This window comes from Microcaecilia unicolor, chromosome 7, assembly GCF_901765095.1.
Source record: "Microcaecilia unicolor chromosome 7, aMicUni1.1, whole genome shotgun sequence".
In the NCBI taxonomy this organism is placed as follows: domain Eukaryota; kingdom Metazoa; phylum Chordata; class Amphibia; order Gymnophiona; family Siphonopidae; genus Microcaecilia; species Microcaecilia unicolor.
In genome coordinates this window covers 145322893-145348720 of record NC_044037.1, presented here as the reverse complement: position 1 = coordinate 145348720, position 25828 = coordinate 145322893, and the positions used below count along the sequence as shown (strand labels likewise).

At 49.4% G+C, this 25828-nt stretch overlaps 1 protein-coding gene across 1 annotated transcript in view; it reads left to right on the top strand.

The window, feature by feature from the left end:
* Nucleotides 1-25828, top strand: part of COL6A3 (collagen type VI alpha 3 chain) — a 722910-nt gene that overhangs the window by 310007 nt on the left and 387075 nt on the right. The window contains 1 exon segment of the mRNA XM_030209050.1: nt 15767-15829. Within this exon segment, the coding sequence (XP_030064910.1) occupies nt 15767-15829 (63 nt within the window).

The window sequence follows — 25828 nt, the reverse complement described above, 5'->3', positions numbered from 1 at the left end:
AACACCATCGACACTAATAAAGTTTTCCTTTCTAGAGCTATAGTATCAGTCTGTTCAAGAAAATCAGTCAAATTTTATAAACCATCAGGTTCTTTTGATTTTTCTCCACACTTTAAATCGGGAAGGTAATATAAGGCTACAGGAATTTATTGAGCGCTGGCACCTGATTGACTTCTGGTGGCAGGTGAACCAAACTAAGCGCTGCTTCTCTTACTTTTCAATGGTTCACCCGCCCTCATCAAGGATTGACTTTTGGTTAGGGGAGGCCACGATACAGGGGCTAATAGGCTCACAACAGATATTACCTCGTACGTGGTCGGACCACTCCCCCATATTGCTACAATTGATCCTTCCTAAGGCCCGGAGAGAGAAAGGGAGCTGGCGACTAGATGACACCTTACTACATGATCCCACTAATATACTTAGCCTAGAGCAACATATTAATGAATATGTCCAGCTTAATGATAATGGGGAAGTAACGCCTATAATACTGTGGGAGAGCTTTAAAGCAGTCATGCGCGGTCATTTGATAGCATTAAAAACCCATATATGGAGAAAGAGGATAGCTAAAGAAGCCGAGCTACGGGGACAACTAGAGCAAGTGGAGGCCAAACTACACCAAGATGGGCCCCGGCCCTCCGTGGAGGTTCTGGGCCAGATCCATAGACTGCGAAATCAGATAAGCGAGTTAGAACTAGCAGACCTTGTGGAAAAGTTCCAACGGGTCCGTCAATCCCACTTTGAATTTGGCAATAAAGCAAGTCGGCTTTTAGCTTATAAACTTAAGCAAAGTGCCACCCAGAGTGCGGTAGTGAGTCTCAAAGACGAGGGTGGGACAGTACATGCAGATCCCAAATATATTGAGACGGCATTTGGGGACTTCTACAAAACATTATACATTGCCGGGGAAGAGGTACCGGCAGAGGCTATGGAGAGATACTTTGACGATATAGAACTTCCCAAATTAGCAGCTAGCACAGACCAAGCTCTATCACACCCAACTGAGTTAGAGGAGGTTCTTCAAACTATCAAGGAGCTCCCCACAGGAAAGGCACCGGGACCCGATGGGTTCACCAATAAATTTTACAAGGTGTTTGGGAGGCTGCTGGCCCCACTACTGATGAGGGTCTTTAATTCACTCAAACTCAGTCAGGGGGCTCCCCCCTAGGTGGAATCTAGCCAGCATTACAGTTATACCCAAACCGGGGAAGGACCCACAATTGTGCGGGTCATATAGGTCAATTTCTCTTCTGGGGGTGGACTATAAGATCTTCACCAAAATCTTAGCGACTAGACTTCAGAGACACCTCCCAGCACTGATTCATGAAGACCAAGCGGGATTCGTACATGGGAGACAAACATTTGATAACATCCACAGGGCCCTTCACATGATACATCACATGCAAGAGCACAACTTCCCCCTATGCCTGCTGTCCCTAGACGCGGAAAAGACATTCGACCGGGTGAGCTGGCCCTTTCTCTTTGCAGTCCTAAGTAAAATGGGTTTCACTGGGTGATTTACTCACTGGCTCAAGCTGATTTATAAGGCACCATTAGCGTCGGTAACGGTAAACGGGAAGCTCTCCAAGCCATTTCAGTTGCACAGGGGGACACGGCAGGGTTGCACACTATCACCACTACTTTTTGCGATAGTTATGGAACCGCTGGCAATCCAGATACGTACGCACCCTGAGATAAAGGGGCCATGGGTGGGGGGGCTGGAAATCCGGGTGCTCCTCTTTGCGGATGACATACTACTTATGCTGCGGGAGCCATGGCTCTCAGTCCTGAAGATACAGGAGTTGCTTCAGACTTATGGGAGAGTCTCTGGTTTCAGGGTCAACTTAGACAAGTCAGAAGCACTGGTTATAAATATCTCAGCTGCACAAAAGGCACAGCTTCAGGCCACCTCTCCATTCCGTTGGGCCTCACGATACATCCGGTACCTGGGGGTCAACATCCCGAGGAGCCTGGATGAACTATTCCAATCAAATTTCCCAGAAATGGTAAAACGGCTATTTGCAGAACTACACCGGTGGGAGGGATTAACATTATCCTGGGTTGGGAGGATCAACGCAGTTAAAATGGTTATATTGCCTAGAATTTTATAACTTTTCATGGCCTGCCCATATCCATCCCAGATAGTTTTATACGAGGCCTTCAGAAGAAAGTATTTTCATTTATCTGGAGGAAAAGACCCCCGAGGGTTCAAAGGGAGGTCATGTACCAGTCAAAAGAGAAGGGAGGGATGGGGGTTCCCTCCTTCATGCAATACTTTCACGCAGCACACCTTAGAGTGATAGCTACATGGCTTCAAGATACAGGGAAAGCCTGGACAAGGGTGGAGCAGAAATGGATGGGACCATTCCCACTGCGGGCTATCCCCTGGATGTCGAGGGAAGATCTAGGTGAGATAATCAAGGGAAGCCTACCCATGATTCGCTGGCCTCTGTTGATTTGGAGTAAGACACGAGGGAAATTTTTCCCGGGGCGAGTGTACTATAGGCATATGTTTCTCCGCTTTGCTCCCCAGTTTAGACCAGGCAAGCAGGACATAGCTTTCCGGCTGTGGGAGGAGATGGGGCTCTGTGAACTGGGTCAAATGTGGGAAACAGGCAAGACGGTGCCCTTTCAAGAGTTATGCCAGGAGCACGGGCTGTCTCCCCTGCAAGCCTTTCAGTACTATCAAGTGAAAGATTTTATTGCTCGCAGAGCACAAGAAGAGTTAAAGTTGCCGGAAAATAGATTGGAGGGCGGGCTGATGAGGGGAGGAGGAAAGGGTAGCATCTCGAGAATATATGGGGCTTTGCTTCTCCATACTAACCCAGTGGATCAAGATGGGAGAAAGCCATGGGGGAGACATACACATTACCTCAGTGGAAATTAGCACTCAGATCATTGCTAGCAGTCTCGGTGTCTAGTGCCCTAATCGAAAACGGTCACAAAATACTATACTGCTGGTATTACACTCCCCAACGCTTGGCTAAAATGTTCAGAAATGGGTCAGCCCAGTGTTGGAGGCAGTGCGGGGCAGTTGGGGATATGACTAATGTATGGCGGGTTTGCAAGCATGCGCAGAGTTGAAATTTTTATGCGAAGTTACAGGAGCGGATTACCCGATGAGAATGGACCATTGCTTGCTCCACTTTAAACCAGCAGGAATACCAAATTCCACGTATCACTTTGCTACACAGTTATTCGTGGCCAGCAAATTGATGCTGGCTGCGGCCTGGAAACAACCCGCACTTCCGGAATTACAGGCAGTGTTGCGGAAATTGGACTATATTCACCTGATGTCGAAGCTAACGGCCTTGCGCACTGGTCATATTCTACAATATCATAAAACGTGGAATTCCTATGAACAGTGGCTGTCGTCCCAGACACTCCTGACTAATGCGCCACATGGACATGAATAAAGAGTATGAGTCACAAAACTAACTAGAGGGGAGAGGAGGGGGATATGTATCTGGGGGGGGGGGTAATAGTTGGAAACGTTCACAGATTAAGAAGAATTAATCTCTGTACAATGATATTGCGATTATGTTGTTGTGTTTCCAATGGAACATAATAAAATTAATTTCAAAAAAAATATATGGTTTTCCCCGCCCCTGGATTTGGATGTTTTGCAAGGACATCCAAATCGCAACTTGGACGTTTCTTTCGAAAATGCCCCCCTATATCAAGCAATAAAAATCTTAGTTCCAAAAACTAGATTCTTCAGATAAGATTTATTTTAAAACATATCAGTGAATTCTATGGGCCCTGTTTACTAAGCCTCGCTATAGGTGTGCTAGCGTTTTTAGTGCATGCTAAAAATTAGCATGCACTAACGCTAAAGATACCCATTCTAGCATTAGTGTGCACTAATTCTTAGCGTGTGCTAAAAATGTTAGTGCCCCTTAGTAAACAGGGCCCTATATGTGAAAAGAGTGGATTAAAAATTGTCATATATATAAGCATAAATATTGAGATTACAACAATTGTCTTTAAAAAATTAAGAGACACCAAAATAGCATATGTTTTAATACCTCCAAGCATTGTAACTAATAAAGGGGCTGTTTTAATAAGATACGCTAAGAAGTGGGCTTAATGCAATTATTGCCGATAATTTCTTGTTATTGGTGCCAATTGGCGTGTTAATCAGTTAAGTTGCTGCACTGCCAAATTTGTGCCTGCAGTTGAAATCATCAGATGCAGAATACCCATTTAATGCCTTCTATTTAGGAGGTGCTAAGGGGTCCTGTGATAACTCAGCATTAGCCATTTATCGCATGCTAAGATGAATGTTTTAGCTGGTTAACACTTCCACACCCATTCTCCACCCGTGACACCCCCTCCAGATAAAATAAATAAATAATGCACAGTTAGCACGTGTAAACAGGCAAATTGCACCTACGTAATCTGCTGGGTTGGTCGTGAGCCCTTGAGCCCAGGCCGAGGCCCACTGATAGCAGGGACCAAGGCCTAGGGGAGACCGACCCGCCACTACACACCCCAACTATCCAACACCCCTAGCCTACACACACACAGCACCTCAGGAAGAAAGGGAAATAGGCATTCAAGTGGGCCTCATGGCCTCACCGGAACCGATACACTCAGAGCCACTCGTACGGGCCTCACGGCCGAACCGGAACCAATACACACACAGGGAGGGGAGAAAGGAACACTGGAGTCCCCACAGGACCCGAGGTGCCAGCCACGCACTGAATAATCAACCACGGAGGCTCCACAGACCCAGGACAGAACCTCCTCCCCCAACTAACAAGGAGAGATACCAAAGGAACCAGAGCGGGGTGCCACACCCTCCCAGGGGACTAGCGCAGGAAGGGCAAACTAACACAGGAAGCACCCTGTAACCACAGGAGGATACGGAGAAAACAGCAAGTAGACTGCCCTGCCACACGAACACCGCAGCCAGGACCCCCCCCCCCCCCCCCCCCCTCAGGACAGAAGAGAAAATGAACACACTAGAACCACAGCAGCCAGACACCGGGACAGGAAACAAAGGTAGACTAGCCCTCCAACCAGAGGCCAGAGGAAAAACACAAAAGGGATGAGGAAAATCCCCTGTCTAACTACACAGAGAACCATCTGACTAAGACAGGAGCGTGTACATGAGTAGCGTCCTCCCAGGAATTGTCTGCAGGTCCATATCCCTTCCACACAATGAGATACTGAAGATGTCCCCGGAAGCGCCGCACATCTAAGACGTCCCAAACCTCGTATTCCCCCTGGGAGGTTGATACCACTGGGCTAGCAGGCAAAGTGGGCAAGGCCCCTCTTCTCAGAATCACTGGCTTGAGCAAGGACACATGAAATGTGTTATGTACCCATAATGTAGTTGGTAACTTTAGCTGATAGCATACCCGGTTCACTTGTCTCAATAGGATACGGACCCACAAATCAAGGGGCAATACGGGAGGAGGGTATCTTCAGATGACGATTACAAGTGGATAACCACACCAAATCGCCAGGCTGAAAGCGCGGTTCCAATCTTCGATACTTATCCGCTTGGCGTTTCATGCGAGCAGAGGTCACTCGAAGAGCCTTCTGAACAGACGACCAAATTGCTTGGAGAGATGTCATCGCATCGGCCGTTGAAGGAACATCCAAGTTGGTTTTCAAGGGGGATGGTATCCGAGGATGTCTCTCATAGAAGGGAGAAGCGCCTGTGGCCAAGCTCACTCGGTAGTTATGAGCGAACTCTGCCCAAGGAAGCAGCTGACTCCAGTCATTGTGGTGCTCAGTGACATACATCCTCAGGAATTGCTTCAAGCATTGATTAATGCGTTCTGTTTGGCCGTTGGACTGTGGGTGATATCCTGAAGAAAAGTTTAACTTTACATCAAGGGCCCGATTCAGGGCTCGCCAGAATTTAGAGACAAATTGTACTCCGGGGTCTGAAGTGATAGACTCCGGCAGGCCATGGAGACGAAAAATAGAGCTGATGAAATATTGTGCCAACTTCACAGCCGAAGGAAAGTTAGGCATGGGTACGAAGTGTGCCATCTTAGAGAACCGGTCTACCACCACCCAAACAATTGTATGTCCTTCAGAAATTTATTTTATTTTTATTTGTTACATTTGTATCCCACATTTTCCCACCTATTTGCAGGCTCAATGTGGCTTGTATGGTACCGGAGAGTCGTTAACAGACTCCGGTGTGAACAAATATAATTGATGTGGTAGAATAAGGTTCATGTGGGAGAGCCACATTAGAAATAGTAGAGAGGAAGAGTTGTGTTATGTTCATTAAGTGCTTTAGTTTTCTTGTGTAGCCAAGATCAGGCATTTAAGTTGGGTCAGTAGGATATGCCTTTTTACACAGGGTGGTTTTCAGTATTTTCTGGACGTTTAGGTGGTCGAAATAGGGATATCCATAATGAAGTTCATGGCAATATGGGTCCACGGTTTCTCAGGTACAGGTAAAGGCATTAGCAACCCCTGGGGTCTCCGACGGTTGGCTTTATGTTGAGCGCACTCTGGACACGCGGCTACAAACTCCTGCACATCACGATCAAGTGAGGGCCACAAATACTGCTGGGCGATGAACCGCTTCGGCCCCTGGATCCCGGGATGTCCGGCCATTCGAGAGGCATGCCCCCACTGGAGCGTCCTTTCCCTCAGACAGGGTGGCACAAAGGTCATACCCGCAGGTTAGCATCATAGCGGGCACAATGGCAGCAGGTTCAATTACATACTGCAGGGGTTCCTCCTCCAAGTCCGCCTCCATTGACCTAGAGAGAGCGTTTGCCTTGGTGTTCTTCTCCGCCGGACGGTACGTCAGAGTGAAATCAAAGCAGGAGAAAAATAATGCCCGCCAGGCCTGGCGAGGATTCAATCTTCTCGCTTCACATAAATAGGTCAGGTTTTTATGGTCCGTGAATACCGTGAAGGGCTCCTGTGCCCCTTCCAGCAGGTGACGCCACTCTTCCAAAGCTAACTGGCCAAAAGTTCTTGATCCCCGATGGCATAATTCTTCTCAGCGGGGGTAGACTTCTTCGAAAAGAAAGCGCAGGGGAGAAGTTTCCCACTAGAGTGGGCTTGGGACAGCACTGCCCCTGTGCCAACTGATGATGCGTCCACCTCCACAAAGAATTTCCTTGCCGGGTTTGGATGGTTCAGCACTGGTGCCCCGACAAAAGTCTGTTTAAGGTTCTCAAAGGCCTTACAAGCCTCTGGTGACCAGTTACAGGCATCAGCATTCTTCCTGGTTAAGGCAGTAAGGGGAGCGGTCAGAGACGAGTCATTCCAAATGAACTGCCTATAATAGTTTGCAAACCCTAAGAAGCGCTGTAGGGCCTTAAGCCCAGTGGGTTGCTGCCACTGCAGGATGGCTGTCAACCTACTGGGGTCTATACACAACCCGTGGTTTGAGATGATGTACCCCAAAGAAGAGCAGTTCGGAGCGACGGAATTCACATTTTTCTAACTTCACATAGAGGTGGTTCTCCCTCAACCGTTGCAATACGATCTTCACATGTTCCTGGTGATCTTCCTGAGCCCTAGAAAAAATGAGGATGTCAACCAGGTAGACCATTACAAACTTATACAAAAGATCCCTGAAGATGTCATTCATGAAGGCCTGGAAGACCACTGGGGCATTAGCTAGACCAAACGGCATTACCAGGTATTCGTGATCTGGGCCCCCTGGAGACGGTCGAACATCTCAGAAATCAAGGGTAGGGGGTATTTGTCCTTCCGGGTGATTGCATTGAGTCCTCTATAGTCAATACAGGGCCGCAACCCCCCCCCCCCCCCCGTCTTTCTTTTCCACGAAGAACCCAGCACCCGCTGGCGACTTTGAAGGACGAATGAACCCTCGGGCAAGGTTATCTCGGATATACTGGGACATGGCTTCTGTCTCGGGACGAGACAGGGGGTACACTCGGCCACGAGGGGGTTCAGCGCCTGGTAGTAACTCTATGGTGCAATCATAGGGACGATGAGAAGGCAGAATCTCTGCTTGTTGTTTGGAAAAAACATCTCTAAAGGATTTATATGGCCATGGTAACATTACCTTGGCTTGATCCAGAGGAAGCGTTCCAGGTACTGGAGAGACCTTGTCCAAACAGACCTTCTGGCAACCTGGGCCCCATGCTGACAATTCACCCCGAGCCCAGTCAATGCAAGGGTTATGCAGGCGAAGCCAGGGTAACCCCAGGATGATGGACTCTGTGGCCGACGGGAGGACATAGAAGGAGATAACTTCTTTGTGTAAGACTCCTACATGTATCGTCATAGGCACGGTCCTGGAGCGTAGAACTCCCCGAACCAGTCCCAGAGCCGCTGAAACAGTGATGGGGTGAGGTAGCGCCTCAGTAGGAATTTGATGGCCCCGCACCAGGTCCTCACTAATAAAGTTGCCTCCCGCACCTGAGTCTACTAAAGCTTCAAAACAGGGGGTATCCTTAATCGCCAACAAAACTGGAACCAAAACCTGCGTCCAGGGGGAGACGGACTTCGGCCCTGACCCTGTCTCCCTAGCAGGTATCAGGACTGCTGGTTTCCTAATTTCTTTCTCTCCGGGCAACAACGGACAAAGTGTCCCTTTACTCGCCCAGGGAGAGTCGACCCTGATGCAGATTCAGCAGCTGCGTGGCCACCGAGGGAGGGCTTCCCGGGTTCCTCAAAGATGAGCCAAAATTGCTTCAGAAACTCGGACAAGTTATCCAGTATAGGATCTCTCTTCTCCCATAATGGAGAGGCCCAAGCTAGGGCGGGTCCCGAGAGCAGGGAGATGATATATGCTACCTTCACCTGATCCGAAGGAAAATCCTGGCCCTGCAGCTCAAAGACAATTTGGCATTGATTGAGGAAGCCCCGACAAGTCTTGCTATCACCCTCATACCAAGGAGGCTAGTCACACGAATACCTCGGCCACTCGACATGGGTCCTGGTGGGATAGGAGCAGACGCCCCCCCCCCCCCCCGTAGCACCAGCCAGGGTAAGCATATCCACGTGTTGACTTAGCATCTCAATGACTCTCGAGACTTGTTGTAGTTGATCATGCAGTTGCTGGAGTAGCTGCATAGGAGAGGAGTCGGTCGAGCTCATGGCTTTGGCATTCTGTAATCTGCTGGGTTGGTCGTGAGCCCTTGAGCCTAGGCCGAGGCCCGCTGATAGCAGGGACCAAGGCCTAGGGGTGACTGACCCGCCACTACACACCCCAACTATCCAACACCCCTAGCCTACCCACACGCAGCACCTCAGGAAGAAAGGGAAATAGGCATTCAAGCGGGCCTCACGGCCGAACCGGAACCGATACACTCAAGAGCCACTTGTACGGGCCTCACGGCCAAACTGGAACCGATTCACTCAGAGCCGCTTGTACAGGCCTCACGGCCGAACCGGAACCGATACACACACAGGGAGGGGAGAAAGGAACACTGGAGTCCCCACGGGACCCGAGGTGCCAGCCACGCACTGAATAACCAACCATGGAGGCTCCACAGACCCAGGACAGAACCTCCTCCCCCAACTAACAAGGAGAGATACCAAAGGAACCAGAGCGGGGTGCCACACCCTCCCAGGGGACTAGCGCAGGAAGGGCAAACTAACACAGGAAGCACCCTGTAACCACAGGAGGATACGGAGAAAACAGCAAGTAGACTGCCCTGCCACACGAACACCGCAGCCAGGACCCCCCCCCCCCCCCCAGGACAGAAGAGAAAATGAACACACTAGAACCACAGCAGCCAGACACCGGGACAGGAAACAAAGGTAGACTAGCCCTCCAACCAGAGGTGTTATGTCTCTGCCTCAGTGGCATGCTCTCATTCATCTCGCCCCCTGGTGGTCAGACCTGGGGTTCGCAATGGACTGTCTGTTGATGGTTTTCCCGGTTCCAGAAGTCATGCCAGTCCGGTCCTGATTTTCTAGCCTGCCAGTTGGTCTCGAGACTTTTTGGAACTCAGCTGTTTCCGTACCTGGTGAACCCCCTGGCTGTTGGCCTTTATTAACCTCTTGGGAGCTTCCCTAGTTTGCCTTGCAACAGAGGTTTTCAGAGGTGTTTCCTCTGCGAGTGTTTGTTGCTGCGCTCCCTTTGCTACCCTCAGTATTTTGCTTTTGGAACTTTGCCTGGACTTGGACTTTGCTTGCCGCCTGCCTTTGGAACTTTTGCCTGTATCTGACTTTGCTTTTGCTCGCTGCCTGCCTTTTGGACTTCTGCCTGGACCTGACTTTGCTTTTTGCTTGCCGCCTGCATAGAGACTTCTGCCTGGACCTGACTTTGCTTTTGTTTGCCGCCTGCCTTTTGAACTTTTGCCTGGACCTGACTTCTGCTTCGTCTGGCTGCCTGCCTAAGAGACCTTGCCAAAACCAGGTACGTCAGCTCTGCCTGGGCTGGTGTAGGGTGAGTATTCCTCCTGCCGATGCCGTCCCTCGGCAGTGGCCCAAGGGCTCACTATCCGGTGTTTTGTGTGAAGCATGACAAGAGGCCAGAGGAAAAACACAAAAGGGATGAGGAAAATCCACTGTCTAACTACACAGAGGACAGAGGCAGAGACACAGTACACAAGGGGTTAAACTTACTGAGCCAGAAGTCAGAGGCAGGAGCAGGGAGGGGAGAGAACACTAAGTAAACAAACAACCTGAGGGAAGGCAGACCAGCAGCCTGCCCAGTCTGGGGTGGAACAGGAGTAAAGCCCCCACTGAACAAAGCAGCTGGCCTCCAACAGAGAACTGCAAGCAGAGGGGAGAGCCCAGCTGGAGGCAAGTGAACTGATTACCCACACCTGCAGGCTGACAGAAAGGAGCCCAGACATAGCAAACTAAGCAGCAGGCTGAGTACACATACAGACACACACAGGCTGCCCTGAGATATCCCAAGCAAAGGGAAAGTAATTGAAATCCCTGAACAGGGAACACAGATACACAACCAGAGTAACCTTCTGACAGAGAACTGTAAAGGCTTTAGGCTGCCAAGAAATGTAACGCCAAAGCAGGGAAAACAGGAACATGTGGGCTTAAGTACTACCCACTGACGTCAGCTCAAACCCTGACAGCCAATCAGGAATGGAGTCCACACCCTTCCCCTGCCAGACCGGCAGAATTGTATCAACCTAAGTGCTTTAATGCATTTTGAGGTAAGTCCTTTTTGATGCAACTTTTTTCACCATTCATTTGCTACTGATCTGACTGCTCTTGCTTCCACTACTAAAATAATATTCATTTACAGTAAAGAGCCACAATAGAGTATTACTATGCTAAAAATATACTGCTGCTGTTTGGGTGCTGCTTCTCATGTTCATCTTCTAGTGCTGGTGCCATAGTGTTGAGAAGTATGATAATCTCATTCACAGGTCAAGCAGACAAGCTTCTTACTTACCTAAGGAACTCAAGCTCTTCAGGGGAGCAGAGGTATTTCCCAACCCTAGAAAAGTGCCAGTTGGCCTCAGGCCATCCCTTGGCCTGAATTCCAAATTTGTAAATAAATAGCAAACCATCTACTGGCTTCTCTCTGAAACTAGTCTTCATTCTTAGTTCAAAAAGACTCACATCAATATTTAAACCCCATGATCAGAGTGGGTTTTAGATGCTGGCAGCAACATTTCAATTGTTCCCATATATTCAACACCACTATCTACAGAAGCAGCAGTGCTGAATATCCTTATTCAGCAATGATTGGCACTAGTCACTCGGATAGCGGAATATGAAGTTGCTATCCAGATAACTATGCAATTTAAGTTAGGACAGCATTTTTGCTGTCTTTTGTCTCCATAACTATCCATAGAGTTAGGTGGAATGCCCATGCATTTCCTTTGCTCTGCTCCGGCAATATCTAGATAGGAAAGATAGGAAGCAAAGAGTAGGGTTGAATGGTCAGTATTCTCAGTGGAGAAGGGTAATTGTTAGATTGTAAGCTCTCTTGAGCAGGGACTGTCCCTCCCCGTGTTTAAACTTGTACAGCGCTGCGTAACCCTGGCAGCGCTATAGAAATGCTAAGTAGTAGTAGTAGTAGTAGTAATTAGTGGGGTCCCGCAGGGGTCTGTGTTGGGACCGCTGCTTTTTAACATATTTATAAATGACCTAGAGATGGAAGTAACTAGTGAGGTAATTACATTCGCAGATGACACAAAATTATTCAGGGTCGTCAAGTCACAGGAGGAGTGTGAAAGATTACAGGAGGACCTCGCGAGACTGGGGGATTGGGCGTCCAAGTGGCAGATGAAGTTCAATGTTGACAAGTGCAAAGTGATGCATGTGGGTAAGAGGAACCTGAATTACAGCTATGTCATGCAAGGTTCCGCGTTAGGAGTTACGGACCTAGAAAGGGATCTGGGAGTCATCGTTGATAAGGCGTAAAAAACATCTGCCCAGTGTGCTGCCGCGGCTAAGAAAGCGCACAGAATGTTGAGTATTATTAGGAAAGGGATGGAAAACAAACACGAGGATGTTACAGTGGTGGAAATAAGTATTTGATCCCTTGCTGATTTTGTAAGTTTGCCCACTGACAAAGACATGAGCAGCCCATAATTGAAGGGTAGGTTATTGGTAACAGTGAGAGATAGCACATCACAAATTAAATCCGGAAAATCACATTGTGGAAAGTATATGAATTTATTTGCATTCTGCAGAGGGAAATAAGTATTTAATCCCTCTGGCAAACAAGACCTAATACTTGGTGGCAAAACCCTTGTTGGCAAGCACAGCGGTCAGACGTCTTCTGTAGTTGATGATGAGGTTTGCACACATGTCAGGAGGAATTTTGGTCCACTCCTCTTTGCAGATCATCTCTAAATCATTAAGAGTTCTGGGCTGTCGCTTGGCAACTCGCAGCTTCAGCTCCCTCCATAAGTTTTCAATGGGATTAAGGTCTGGTGACTGGCTAGGCCACTCCATGACCCTAATGTGCTTCTTCCTGAGCCACTCCTTTGTTGCCTTGGCTGTATGTTTTGGGTCATTGTCGTGCTGGAAGACCCAGCCACGACCCATTTTTAAGGCCCTGGCGGAGGGAAGGAGGTTGTCACTCAGAATTGTACGGTACATGGCCCCATCCATTCTCCCATTGATGCGGTGAAGTAGTCCTTTGCCCTTAGCAGAGAAACACCCCCAAAACATAATATTTCCACCTCCATGCTTGACAGTGGGGACGGTGTTCTTTGGGTCATAGGCAGCATTTCTCTTCCTCCAAACACGGCGAGTTGAGTTCATGCCAAAGAGCTCAATTTTTGTCTCATCTGACCACAGCACCTTCTCCCAATCACTCTCGGCATCATCCAGGTGTTCACTGGCAAACTTCAGACGGGCCGTCACATGTGCCTTCCGGAGCAGGGGGACCTTGCGGGCACTGCAGGATTGCAATCCGTTATGTCGTAATGTGTTACCAATGGTTTTCGTGGTGACAGTGGTCCCAGCTGCCTTGAGATCATTGACAAGTTCCCCCCTTGTAGTTGTAGGCTGATTTCTAACCTTCCTCATGATCAAGGATACCCCACGAGGTGAGATTTTGCGTGGAGCCCCAGATCTTTGTCGATTGACAGTCATTTTGTACTTCTTCCATTTTCTTACTATGGCACCAACAGTTGTCTCCTTCTCGCCCAGCGTCTTACTGATGGTTTTGTAGCCCATTCCAGCCTTGTGCAGGTGTATGATCTTGTCCCTGACATCCTTAGACAGCTCCTTGCTCTTGGCCATTTTGTAGAGGTTAGAGTCTGACTGATTCACTGAGTCTGTGGACAGGTGGCTTTCATACAGGTGACCATTGCCGACAGCTGTCTGTCATGCAGGTAACGAGTTGATTTGGAGCATCTACCTGGTCTGTAGGGGCCAGATCTCTTACTGGTTGGTGGGGGATCAAATACTTATTTCCCTCTGCAGAATGCAAATAAATTCATATACTTTCCACAATGTGATTTTCCGGATTTAATTTGTGATGTGCTATCTCTCACTGTTACCAATAACCTACCCTTCAATTATGGGCTGCTCATGTCTTTGTCAGTGGGCAAACTTACAAAATCAGCAAGGGATCAAATACTTATTTCCACCACTGTATAATGCCGTTGTATCACTCCATGGTGCGACCGCACCTCGAGTATTGTGTCCAAATCTGGTCACCGCATCTCAAAAAAGATATAAAGGAAGTAGAAAAGGTGCAGAGAAGGGCGACGAAAATGATAAAGGGAATGGAACGACTTCCCTATGAGGAAAGGCTGAGAAGGTTAGGGCTCTTCAGCTTGGAGAAAAGGCGGCTGAGGGGTGATATGATAGAAGTCTACAAGATAATGAGCGGAGTAGAGCGGACAGATGTGAAGCGTTTGCTGACATTTTCAAACAACAATAAAACCAGGGGACATAAGATGAAGCTAGAATATGGTAGATTTAAAACAAATAGGAGAAAAGTTTTCTTTACTCAGCGTGTAGTTAGACTCTGGAACTCGTTGTCGGAGAATGTAGTGACAGCAGCTGGCCTTACAGAATTTAAAGGGGGTTTGGACAGATTCCTGAGGGAAAAGTCCATTGAACATTATTATTATTATTATTTTTTTTTTTTGGGGGGGGGGGGGGGGGGGTTGCCGGGTTCTTGAAGCCTGGATTGGCCGCTGTCGGAGACAGGATACTGGGTTTCATGGACCCTTGGTCTTTTCCGAGTATGGCGGTGCTTATGTACTTATGTGCTGAGACAGTCTGAAAGAATTTTCAGCAACACTACTCATATAGTACTGCTGAAAATTCACAGATAGGGAATGAATACAGCATTTAGCCAGATAATGGCTGCCACTATGTGGATATAGTCAAGCAAACACTTAACAACTTTCTGGTCGATATTCAAACTGATTAAAGTGGGAAGAAAAGGCTCCTGCCCATTTAAATCACTTGGAACTGTTTAACCGCTGATATTCAATGGCATTTAACTGGGCAGTGCCACTGAATATTAGAATAAAACATTCATTTTGGAGTGGGCTGCTATGCCGGTGTTGGCACTGAATATCAGCCAGCACCTGCATAACTTCCAGTACTGAGTGGCACGCTCCCATTGTCCTCCCCATCTCTCCCACCTCCTCCTCTAGAGGTTCAGAATGCCCCCATACCCCCTGACAAGGAGAGAATCCCCCTCTGAGCCCCTCCACAGGACTAACCCCACCACCCAGCTCCCCCATTCAGGTTACCCCCCCCCCCCCCTCAGGCCTACCTAAACTCTCTGCTGGTTCAACAAGGCGATGGGGGCAGAAGTGAATCCCACTCACTCCTGTTCCAAGTGGTTGCCTCTATGAAATGGCTGCTGTGACCTCTTGCATTACCCTCATTGCTAGGGGTAGGAGTGAGTGGGATTCGCTTCTACCCCCATCACTCTGCTGCATCACCAGGGAATTTAGGTAGGCCTGGGTGGGAGGCCTGCACTGGGGAGCTAGAGAAGGGTTTTACTTTGTCAGGGGGTAAGAGGAGGATCTGGACCTTATCAGGAGACTGGGGGGGGATTGGGACCAGAGTGGTTGGAGGGAGGGATGGCTGAGGCACCTCTGTTATATTATCGGCCAGGACCCATATAAGCTCCAACGGCCACTGCAGTCTCCATGACCTTGCATTTAATATCTAAGGCTAATTCTCACCGCAGCAAACAGCATTTTGAAAAACGTCTGCTGTGGGCTGAATGTCAGTCAGGTTGGTGCTAATAACAAACCAATTTTTGCCTGAAATTGAAACACGGTTATCTGGTGGAGATATTAATTGAAATATCTAAAAGACTTTGTAATGATTAACTCACTGCTATTTTGTAACACCTGAAACAAGATAAAGTGCTAAAAACTGGTATTTCCTTCTAAAGGGTGACAGGGGACCTAAAGGTGAAACAGGAGAACGAGGAGATTCTGGACTTCGAGGTGACCCAGTAAGTAAATTTTATTTGTTGATAATACCTGAAAGAGTGCAGTGTAAGAAAATTATTAATAGATAACTGTAATTTTCAAGAACATGTGGAAGGGCATAATCGAAAGGGGCGCCCAAGTTTTCCTGAGGAAGTTCTCGCAGGACGTCCCGGCAATGGGGTGAGGAAACCCGTAGTATCAAAAACAAGATGGGCATCCATCTTTCATTTCGATAATAAGTCGAGGACGCCCAAATCGAGAAATTTAAGTCAACCTTAGAGATGGTCGTCCTTAGAGATTGTCGTCCCCGATTTTTGGCTATAATGGAAACTGAGGACGCCCATCTCAGAAATGAAATGACCAAATGCAAGCCACTTGGTCATGGGAGGAGCCAGCATTCGTAGTGCACTGGTCCCCCTGACATGTCAGGACACCAACCGGGCACCCTATGGGGCACAGCAGTGGACTTCAGAAATTGATCCCAGGTACATAGCTCCCTTACCTTGTGTGCTGAGCCCCCCAACCCCCCCCCCCCCAAACCCACTCCCCACAACTGTACAACACTACCATAGCCCTAAGGGGTGAAGGGGGGCACCTATATGTGGGTACAGTGGGTTTCTGGTGGATTTTGAAGGGCTCACATTTACCACCACAAGTGTAACGGGGGTGTGCCTGGGTCCGCCTGCCTGAAGTGCACTGCATCCACTAAAACTGCTCCAGGGACCTGCATATTGCTGTCAGGGAGCTGGGTATGACATTTGAGGCTAGGAAAATATATTTTTAAAGTTTTATTTTAGGGTGGGAGGGGGTTAGTGACCACTGGGGGAGTAAGGGGAGGTCATCCCCGATTCCCACCAGTGGTCATCTGATCAGTTCGGGCACCTTTTTGAGGCTTGGTCGCAAGAAAAAATGGACCAAGTAAAGTCGGCCAAGTGCTCGTCAGGGACGCCCTTCTTTTTTCCATTATCAGTCGAGGACGCCCATGTGTTAGGCACGCCCCAGTCCCGCCTTTGCTATGCTTTTGATACGCCCCCATGAACTTTGGTCGTCCATGTGACGGAAAGCAGTTGAGGACGCCCAAAATCAGCTTTCGATTATGCCAATTTGGGCGACCCTGTGAGAAGGACGCCCATCTCCCGATTTGTGTCGAAAGATGGGCGCCCTTCTCTTTTGAAAATAAGCCTGATAGGATTTCAAACCAGCAATGTTACGTTTATTTGCTCCATTTAGTATTTCTTTCCTTGTTAATACTAAGCCTACCGTGATGCTATAAGTATAGTGCGTATTATTCTCCTTTTATTCATTTTTACTTAAAAGTTATAGACAAAGTTTGACATTTACAGTTGCCAGGCTCTTCAGATCTAGTGGATACGAGAGTACATGAACTGCAGAAGAGGAAAATATAAACATGCAGGAGTAAAAACATAATTAAGGGTACATTATGAGAACCAGTAGAGATAGTGCTGAAAATAAACTCCCAATGAAAAGGTGGCAATAGGAAATACTTTGCATTTAGGTGATTGTGGTGAGTTTCACAGCTAACATTTAGTAACAGAGGTGACTTGTATAGCAGAGCAAAGAAAGCAAAAGGGCACAGAGGAATGAGGTCCGAGTGGAATGCAAGGGGTTATTGAAAACATATAGATAGTGCTGAGATATTGTTCTGTTTTAGGTTCTTTCGAGTATATCTCTGTCAGACATAGACTATTGAGGTGGTCAAAGGTTATTAAATAAACTTTATTCATGTAAGTAAATTATAAACCATGCATTACCGCTTGAGTTGCAGACAACATCTCCCGTCAGAGGCTGGGAAGTCCCGATGCAGCCAAACAGAGAGAGTCTCAGTGCACACAAGGGGCCTAGGCAGTGGCATACCAAGGGGGAGGGCGGTGGGGGCAGTTCGCCCCGGGTGCACACCGCTGGGGGGTGCCGCGGCGCGCGCCTGCTCTGAGTTCGCTGACTTTGCACGTTCGCTGCAGCTCCCTCTGCCCTGGAACAGGTTACTTCCATATCATCATGCTGATCAATCCATAGACTGGTGGGTTGTGTCCATCTACCAGCAGGTGGAGATAGAGAGCAATCCTTTTGCCTCCCTATATGTGGTCATGTGCTGCCGGAAACTCCTCAGTATGTTCTCTATCTCAGCAGGTGGTGGTCACACACAGCAGCAGCTCTGGCTAGGTCTCCAAGCCTAATTTTTAGGTTTTGTTGAGTACCTGGGGTTGAGGGCTCTTCTTGAGCAAGTGCAAACCTGGTGGCGCCAGGTCCCTCCTTTTCTCCCCCCTCCCGCTGGCTCCGTTAAAAAAAAAAAAAAATTTTGGACGTCCTTAAGGGCGTTTATTTCGACGTTTATTTAAACGTTTATTGCAGCTACTCACTGAGACACCAGTTCGTTACAGCTCGGAGCAAGAAGCAGGTAATTTTTACCTTTTTATAGCGGGCAGGGGGTTCCCCGATCGATCTCCACGTGGCCTATGGCGTCGGAGGGTGAGGGCGCGAAGAATCGCTCCCCGGACCGCGTGTTCGCTTCTAGCGGGGATGCAGGGGTCTTAAAGTCTGATTCGCCCTTGGTGGGTGTCAGTTCGGAGGCCGGTCAGTGTCCCGGGTCTTCCTCCGGTGCGGCGGTTTTTCCCGCCATAAACGCCCATCCCCCGCTGCTCGCCTCCGCCATCTTGGCCGGCCACTCTGCTCGGACGGCTTCTTCTTGGGCCACCCTTGAGCTGGGAGACGTTAATGCCATGGCCGCCCTTGATTTGGGCGACGGCAAAAAAGCGGCTAAAGTTAAGCGCCGTTCTTCCCGCGCGGCTCCTTCGCGGAGTGTCGCGCCGGATACCATCTTGGATGCGCAGCATGTTTCTCCCCCGCTCTTGCGAGCGCCGGTTGAGGGTGCGTCTAGGGCTGTGGCCCAGGCTGCTGAAGTGCACAGTCTGGGGGGTTTCTCCCCTGAGTTTATTTTGCTGCTGCATCAGGCCTTCCTTATGCAAAACGCTGCCCCTTCTCCCTTGTCCGATAAAGGGGTTGAGACCCCCGGAAGTAAACGCCCTCGGGTGGATTCCCAGGCCTTAGAGGACTCTGTTTCCTCTGATGTAGATGAGGGCAGCGTATCTGAGTTCTCCCAATGGTCCTTTGGGGATTCCTTGGAGGAGACGGATTCCCGCTCGGATGGAGCGGATGACCCCTCTGCAGTGCAGATCTTTCGCTCAGAGGATTTGCCCAACCTGTTAGTGCAGGCCATGAGCATTTTGAAGATTTCCTCTCCAGAGGACGTCTCTCCCTCAGCCCCTGTTGGCTCCGCCATTATGCTGGGGATGAAGCGCCCGCCTAGAACCTTCCACGTGCATGATGCCATGCACACCTTAATTTCGGCTCAATGGGATGTCCCGGAAGCGAGCCTCAAAGTGGCCAGGGCTATGTCCCGCCTCTATCCTTTGCCTGAAAGTGAACGGGAGGCCTTTCTTTGGCCTACCGTGGATTCTTTAATCACTGCGGTGACTAAGAAAGGACGCCCAAGACAGAAGATTGGAGGCGGCCTTAAGGTCGTCCTTCGAAGCGGCTGCCTTAAGTTTGCAGGCCTCAGTTTGCGGCTCCTACGTGGCCAGGGCGTGCCTGACGATTGTGCAGCGGGCTTCCCCCTCGGATCCTTCCTTGAGGGCTGATTGGCCGGCCCTGGGATCGGGCTTGGCTTATTTGGCAGACTTACTGTATGATGTCTTGAGAGCCTCGGCTAAAGGTATGGCTCAGACAGTCTCTGCGCGGCGGTGGCTTTGGCTGAAACATTGGTCTGCGGACCACGCCTCTAAGTCCCGCCTGGCTAAGTTGCCTTTTAAAGGCAAGCTGCTCTTTGGGGTCGAGCTGGACAAAATTGTGACCGATCTCGGCACGTCTAAGGGCAAGAGGTTACCAGAGGTCAGGGCTCGGGCCAGTGCTCGCCCCGGTATCTCCAGAGGATGGTTTCAGGAAGCCCGTCGGTACCGCCCGGGCAAGTCTGGCTCCTCTGCCCCCTCTTCCTTCAAGAGGAACTTCTTCCCCAAGCAGCATTCCTTTCGCAGAGACCGCCGTCCCGGAGGTTCGCCCTCCGGTCCTCCCCCAGGGTCTCGTACCCAATGACGGGGTCCTGGTCCATGGCCCAGTGCAGATTGGAGGACGCCTGTCCTCGTTTCCTGAGGGGACCAGGGTAACTTCAGACGCTTGGGTGCTGGAAGTCATCAGAGACGGTTACAAGCTAGAGTTCTGCCGACCCTTAAGAGACGGGTTTGTACTCTCTCCCTGCAAGTCTCCGGTCAAAGCTGTGGCAGTGCAGCAGACCTTCGACAATCTGATCCGCCTGGGTGCGGTCGTTCCGGTGCCAGAAAATCAACTTGGCATGGGACGTTACTCCATTTACTTTGTGGTACCAAAGAAAGGAGGTTCTGTACGCCCTATTCTCGACCTCAAAGGGGTCAGTCGGGCCTTGAAAGTTCGGCACTTTCGCATGGAGACCCTCCGCTCTGTTATAGCGGCAGTGAAGGCAGGAGAGTTCCTGGCATCCTTGGACATCAAGGAAGCGTACTTGCATATTCCCATCTGGCCTCCTCATCAACGCTTTCTGCGTTTTGCAGTCCTGGGCCGACACTTCCAGTTCAGAGCCCTCCCGTTCGGGTTGGCTACTGCTCCGCGGACCTTCTCCAAAGTAATGGTGGTCATCGCGGCCTTCCTGCGAAAGGAAGGAGTACAAGTCCATCCTTATCTGGGCGACTGGTTGATCCGAGCCCCCTCTTATGCAGAGTGCGGCAAAGCTGTGGACCGGGTGATTGCTCTTTTGAGCTCCCTGGGGTGGATCATCAACTGGGAGAAAAGCCAGCTGTGCCCGACTCAGTCCCTGGAGTATCTGGGAGTTCGATTCGACACCCAAGTGGGCAGAGTGTTCCTGCCGGACAATCGGATTGTCAAACTTCAGGCTCAGGTGGACCAGTTCCTAGTAGCCTCTCCGCTTCGGGCTTGGGACTATGTGCAGCTGTTGGGCTCTATGACGGCCACGATGGAAGTAGTGCCCTGGGCCAGGGCTCATATGAGACCACTACAACACTCTCTGCTGCAGCGCTGGACTCCGGTGTCGGAGGATTATGCTGTGCGCCTTCCCTTGGACCCAGCAGTGTGCAAGGCGCTGAGCTAGTGGCTGAAGACAGACAAGTTGTCTGCAGGGATGCCTCTTGTGACCTCGGAGTGGATTGTCGTCACGACGGACGCCTCTTTGACGGGCTGGGGAGCCCACTGCTTGGGAAGGACAGCGCAAGGGCTTTGGTCTCCTGCAGAGGCAAAGTGGTCTATCAACCTCCTGGAACTCAGAGCCATTCAGTTGGCGCTTTTGGAGTTAATCCCGGTACTGGCGTTGAAGCCAGAACGGGTCCTGTCGGACAATGCCACGGCTGTGGCCTATGTCAACCACCAGGGAGGTACCAAGAGTGCCCCTCTAGCCAAGGAAGCCATGAATCTATGCCAGTGGGCGGAAGCGAACCTGGAACAGCTGTCAGCGGCCCACATTGCCGGAGTCATGAATGTCAAGGCGGACTTTCTCAGTCGCCATACCTTGGATCCCGGAGAGTGGCAGTTATCGGCTCAGGCGTTCTTGGACATCACGAAGCACTGGGGCCAGCCGAGCCTAGATCTGATGGCGTCATCGGCCAATTGCCAAGTGCCGCGCTTTTTCAGCAGAGGACGGGACCCTCGATCTCTGGGAGTAGATGCTCTTCTCCAACAGTGGCCGACACAGGAGCTTCTCTATGTGTTCCCGCCCTGGCCCATGTTGGGCAGGGTACTAGACCAGGTGGCAAAGCATCCGGGCCGAATAATCCTGGTGGGTCCAGACTGGCCCAGACGTCCCTGGTATGCGGACTTGATCAGGCTCTCAGTGGACGACCCTCTGCGGCTGCCAGTGGAGCAGGGCCTGTTGCATCAGGGTCCCGTGGTGATGGAGGATCCCTCCCCCTTTGGTCTTACGGCCTGGCTGTTGAGCGGCAGCGTCTGAGGAAGAAGGGCTTCTCAGACAAGGTCATCGCCACTATGCTGAGAGCGAGGAAGCGCTCTACTTCTACTGCTTATGTCAGGGTTTGGCGTATCTTTGCAGCGTGGTGTGAAGCAGGCTCACTTTCTCCCTTCACTGCTCCAATTTCTTAAGTGCTGGCGTTCCTGCAAGAAGGTCTGGAGAAAGGCCTGTCGCTCAGCTCCCTTAAAGTCCAGGTAGCGGCTCTGGCTTGCTTCAGGGGCCACCTGAAGGGTGTTTCCCTGGCTTCGCAGCCAGATGTGGTACGTTTTCTCAAGGGAGTTAATCACCTGCGCCCTCCTCTGCACTCAGTGGTGCCTGCGTGGAATCTCAACCTGGTGCTAAGAGCCTTGCAGAAGCCGCCTTTTGAACCCTTGTCGAGGGCATCTCTGAAAGACCTGACGTTGAAGGCAGTCTTTTTGGTGGCTATCACTTCAGCCAGAAGAGTTTCCGAGCTCCAGGCACTCTCATGTCGAGAGCCTTTTCTGCAGTTCACTGAGGCAGGAGTGACTATTCGCACAGTGCCTTCCTTCCTGCCCAAGATTGTTTCTCGCTTCCATGTGAATCAGCAGCTCTGTCTCCCTTCCTTTCATAGGGAGGACTACCCAGAGGAATACTCTGCTCTCAAATATCTGGATGTGAGACGAGTCATCATCAGATACTTGGAAGTGACCAATGATTTCCGGAAATCGGATCATCTGTTTGTCCTGTTTGCAGGTCCTCGTAAGGGTCTGCAGGCTGCTAAGCCTACAGTGGCAAGATGGGTCAAGGAAGCCATTGCAGCGGCTTATGTGGCCGCGGGGAAGGTGCCACCTATTCAGCTGAAGGCTCACTCCACTAGAGCTCAGGCGGCCTCGATGGCAGAGGCCGGGTCCGTCTCCTTGGAAGAGATATGCAAGGCGGCAACTTGGGCATCGGCCCATACCTTCTCCAGGCATTACCGCTTGACTGTGGCTGCTCGGGTGGAGGCCCGGTTTGGAGCTTCAGTGTTGCGGTCAGGGATTTCAATGTCCCGCCCTGGGTGAGTACTGCTTCGGTACATCCCACCAGTCTGTGGATTGATCAGCATGATGATATGGAAGGTAAAATTATGTATCATACCTGATAATTTTCTTTCCATTAATCATAGCTGATCAATCCATAGCCCCTCCCAGATATCTGTACTGTTTATATTCTGGTTGCATTTCAGATTCAAGTTTAGTCTTCAGTTCCTGTTCAGGAGGACTTCGTGTTCAAGTTTTTTCAATTGGATTCTTCAAGAGTTGAGATGAGTTTGTGTTACAGTGATCTGCTGCATTCCTCTCCCCTCCGTTTTACGGGGCTGGATTGAGACATAAATTCTGCCGGTGCTCCCTCCCGCTTCGTGCGGCTGTAGGTCAGCTTTGTACCCCTCCCGCTTCGGCGGTGTTAGGGTCAGTCAGCTCCTCCCGCGGTTGCAGGATAAGCCAGATCCCCCCGCATCGGCGGGTGTGGTGTCCCTCCCCCGCTCCGCGGGGATGAGCTGGACGGATTCCCCTCCCCCACTTGTGTGGGGATGAGCTGGGTTAATTCCCCTCCCCCGTTTCGGCGGTGGTGAGCTGGGCAGAGTGTCCCTTTGTGGGTGTAATTCTCTAAGTGCTGAGTCCTGCGGATGGAGCTTGGATATCGACATACTGAGGAGTTTCCGGCAGCACATGACCACATATAGGGAGGCAAAAGGATTGCTCTCTATCTCCACATGCTGGTAGATGGACACAACCCACCAGTCTATGGATTGATCAGCTATGATTAATGGAAAGAAAATTATCAGGTATGATACATAATTTTACCTTCCTGTTCCGGGTCAGAGGAAGCTGCAGCGAACGCGCGAAGTCAGGGAACTCTGAGCAGGTGCGCGCTGCAGCACCCCCCCCCAGAGGCGTGCACCCGGGGGGGGGGGTCCATGCTGCATTGGAGGGGGGGGGGGGTGCTGCACCCGGGGGTGCGGGGCGCCGCCCCAGGTGTCCGCCCCCCTAGGAACGCCACTGGGCCTAGGCAACACATCTGTTCCTAGTTGAGACTTCTCCCTGTTTACCTTTAACTCCCAGCTTTTATACTGACCAATAAACATGATTTCATACAATTGAATAAGGTTGACGTGTAGTTAAGGAGTGACAGTTTCTTAATGCATCCCCAGGAATTGGCCAGGTTTCCAGAGATTCGTGTGAAACATCATCTTTATCCATGAGTATGTTGTCATTCCATTTAGTACAAATTACTTCATTTAATATGATAATGCTATCAATTCCTGTCCTGAGAGTCCATTATGTACTTCCAAGAGAGCATTAACTATGATATCATTACTTCATTATGTACTTTCGATAAACATTAAATATAACAGGCAGACCTCATGTACTTTTCAAGGAAACATTAAATATGATAACAATACTTAGGCAGAACTCAATATCGAGCACAAACATTTCCATTACATTCCACCCGTTGATATTGAGTTTTGACCACCATAACAGAATGATATAAATTTGGGTTTAGTTTGATACCTTTGTCTGCACATGGTCAATAATCCAGGGACACACTGAATGCAACAACAGAGGCCAATTAAACCTCCAATAATTAGAAAAGCTATACCAATACCATATTTAAGTTGTTCCCAGTTTGGAATCCAGCTAAAGAGCCAATTCCACCATGAATTATTAACATTTTCCTGTACATGTTGTACTAATTCATTTAACTCATCGAAATGTTTAGCAATACTCTCTGAATGATCAGATAAATTAAATATCAAAGTCCTTATGTGTGACAGCAAATAGAGTTCTTAAAAGAAATGTAGGCATTGGAACTGCAATCAAGCATGTCCGCAATAAGTCTGATATAGCTTTCATGTTAGCAAGACAAAAATGTGAGGTATTAAACACATCACGAGCCAAATATTCCCAAACATTTTGTCCGTGCTCCAACAGACAAGTAGAGCCTACATCGCAAACAAGGTCCCATTGGAACAGGGTACCTCCAACGGCCTTAACAAGTAGAATAACTGCAATTATTACACCAGCAGTCATTTTTTCCTAGGAAAAGAAAAGAAAAGGGTTATTCTTTCTTGAAAATGGTAATTCATTCTGTGACTCATTCTCGAGTACATAAGTAATGCCATACTGGGAAAAGACCAAGGGTCCATCGAGCCCAGCATCTTGTCCCCCACAGCGGCAATCCAGGCCAAGGGCACCTGGCAAGCTTCCCAAACGTACAAACATTATTTACATGTTATTCCTGGAATTGTGGATTTTTCCCAAGTTTATTTAGTAGTGGTTTATGGACTTGTCCTCTAGGAAACCGTCTAACCCTTTTTAAACTCTGCCAAGCTAACCGCCTTCACCACGTTCTCCGGTAACTAATTCCAGAGTTTAATTATGCGATGGGTGAAGAAAAATTTTCTCTGATTTGTTTTAAATTTACTACACTGTAGTTTCATCGCATGCCCCTTAGTCCTAGTATTTTTGGAAAGCGTGAACAGACGCTTCACATCCACCTGTTCCACTCCACTCATTATTTTATATACCTCTATCATGTCTCCCCTCAGCCGTCTCTTCTCCAAGCTGAATAGCCCTAGTCTTCTTAGTGTTTCTTCATAGGGAAGTCATCCCTTCCCCGCTATCATTTTAGTCGCCCTTTGCTGCACCTTTTCCAGTTCTACTATATCTTTCTTGAGATGCGGCGACCAGAATTGAACACAATACTCAAGGTGCAGTCGCACCATGGAGCGATACAAAGGTAATTATAACATCCTCACACCTGTTTTCCATACCTTTCCTAATAATACCCAACATTCTATTTGCTTTCCTAGCCGCAGCAGCAGACTGAGCAGAAGGTTTCAGTGTATTATCAACAACGACACCCAGATCCCTTTCTTGGTCCGTAACTCCTAACGTGGAACCTTGCATGACGTAGCTATAATTCGTGTTCTTTTTTCCCCACATGCATCAGCTTGCACTTGCTCACATTAAACGTCATCTGCCATTTAGCCGCCCAG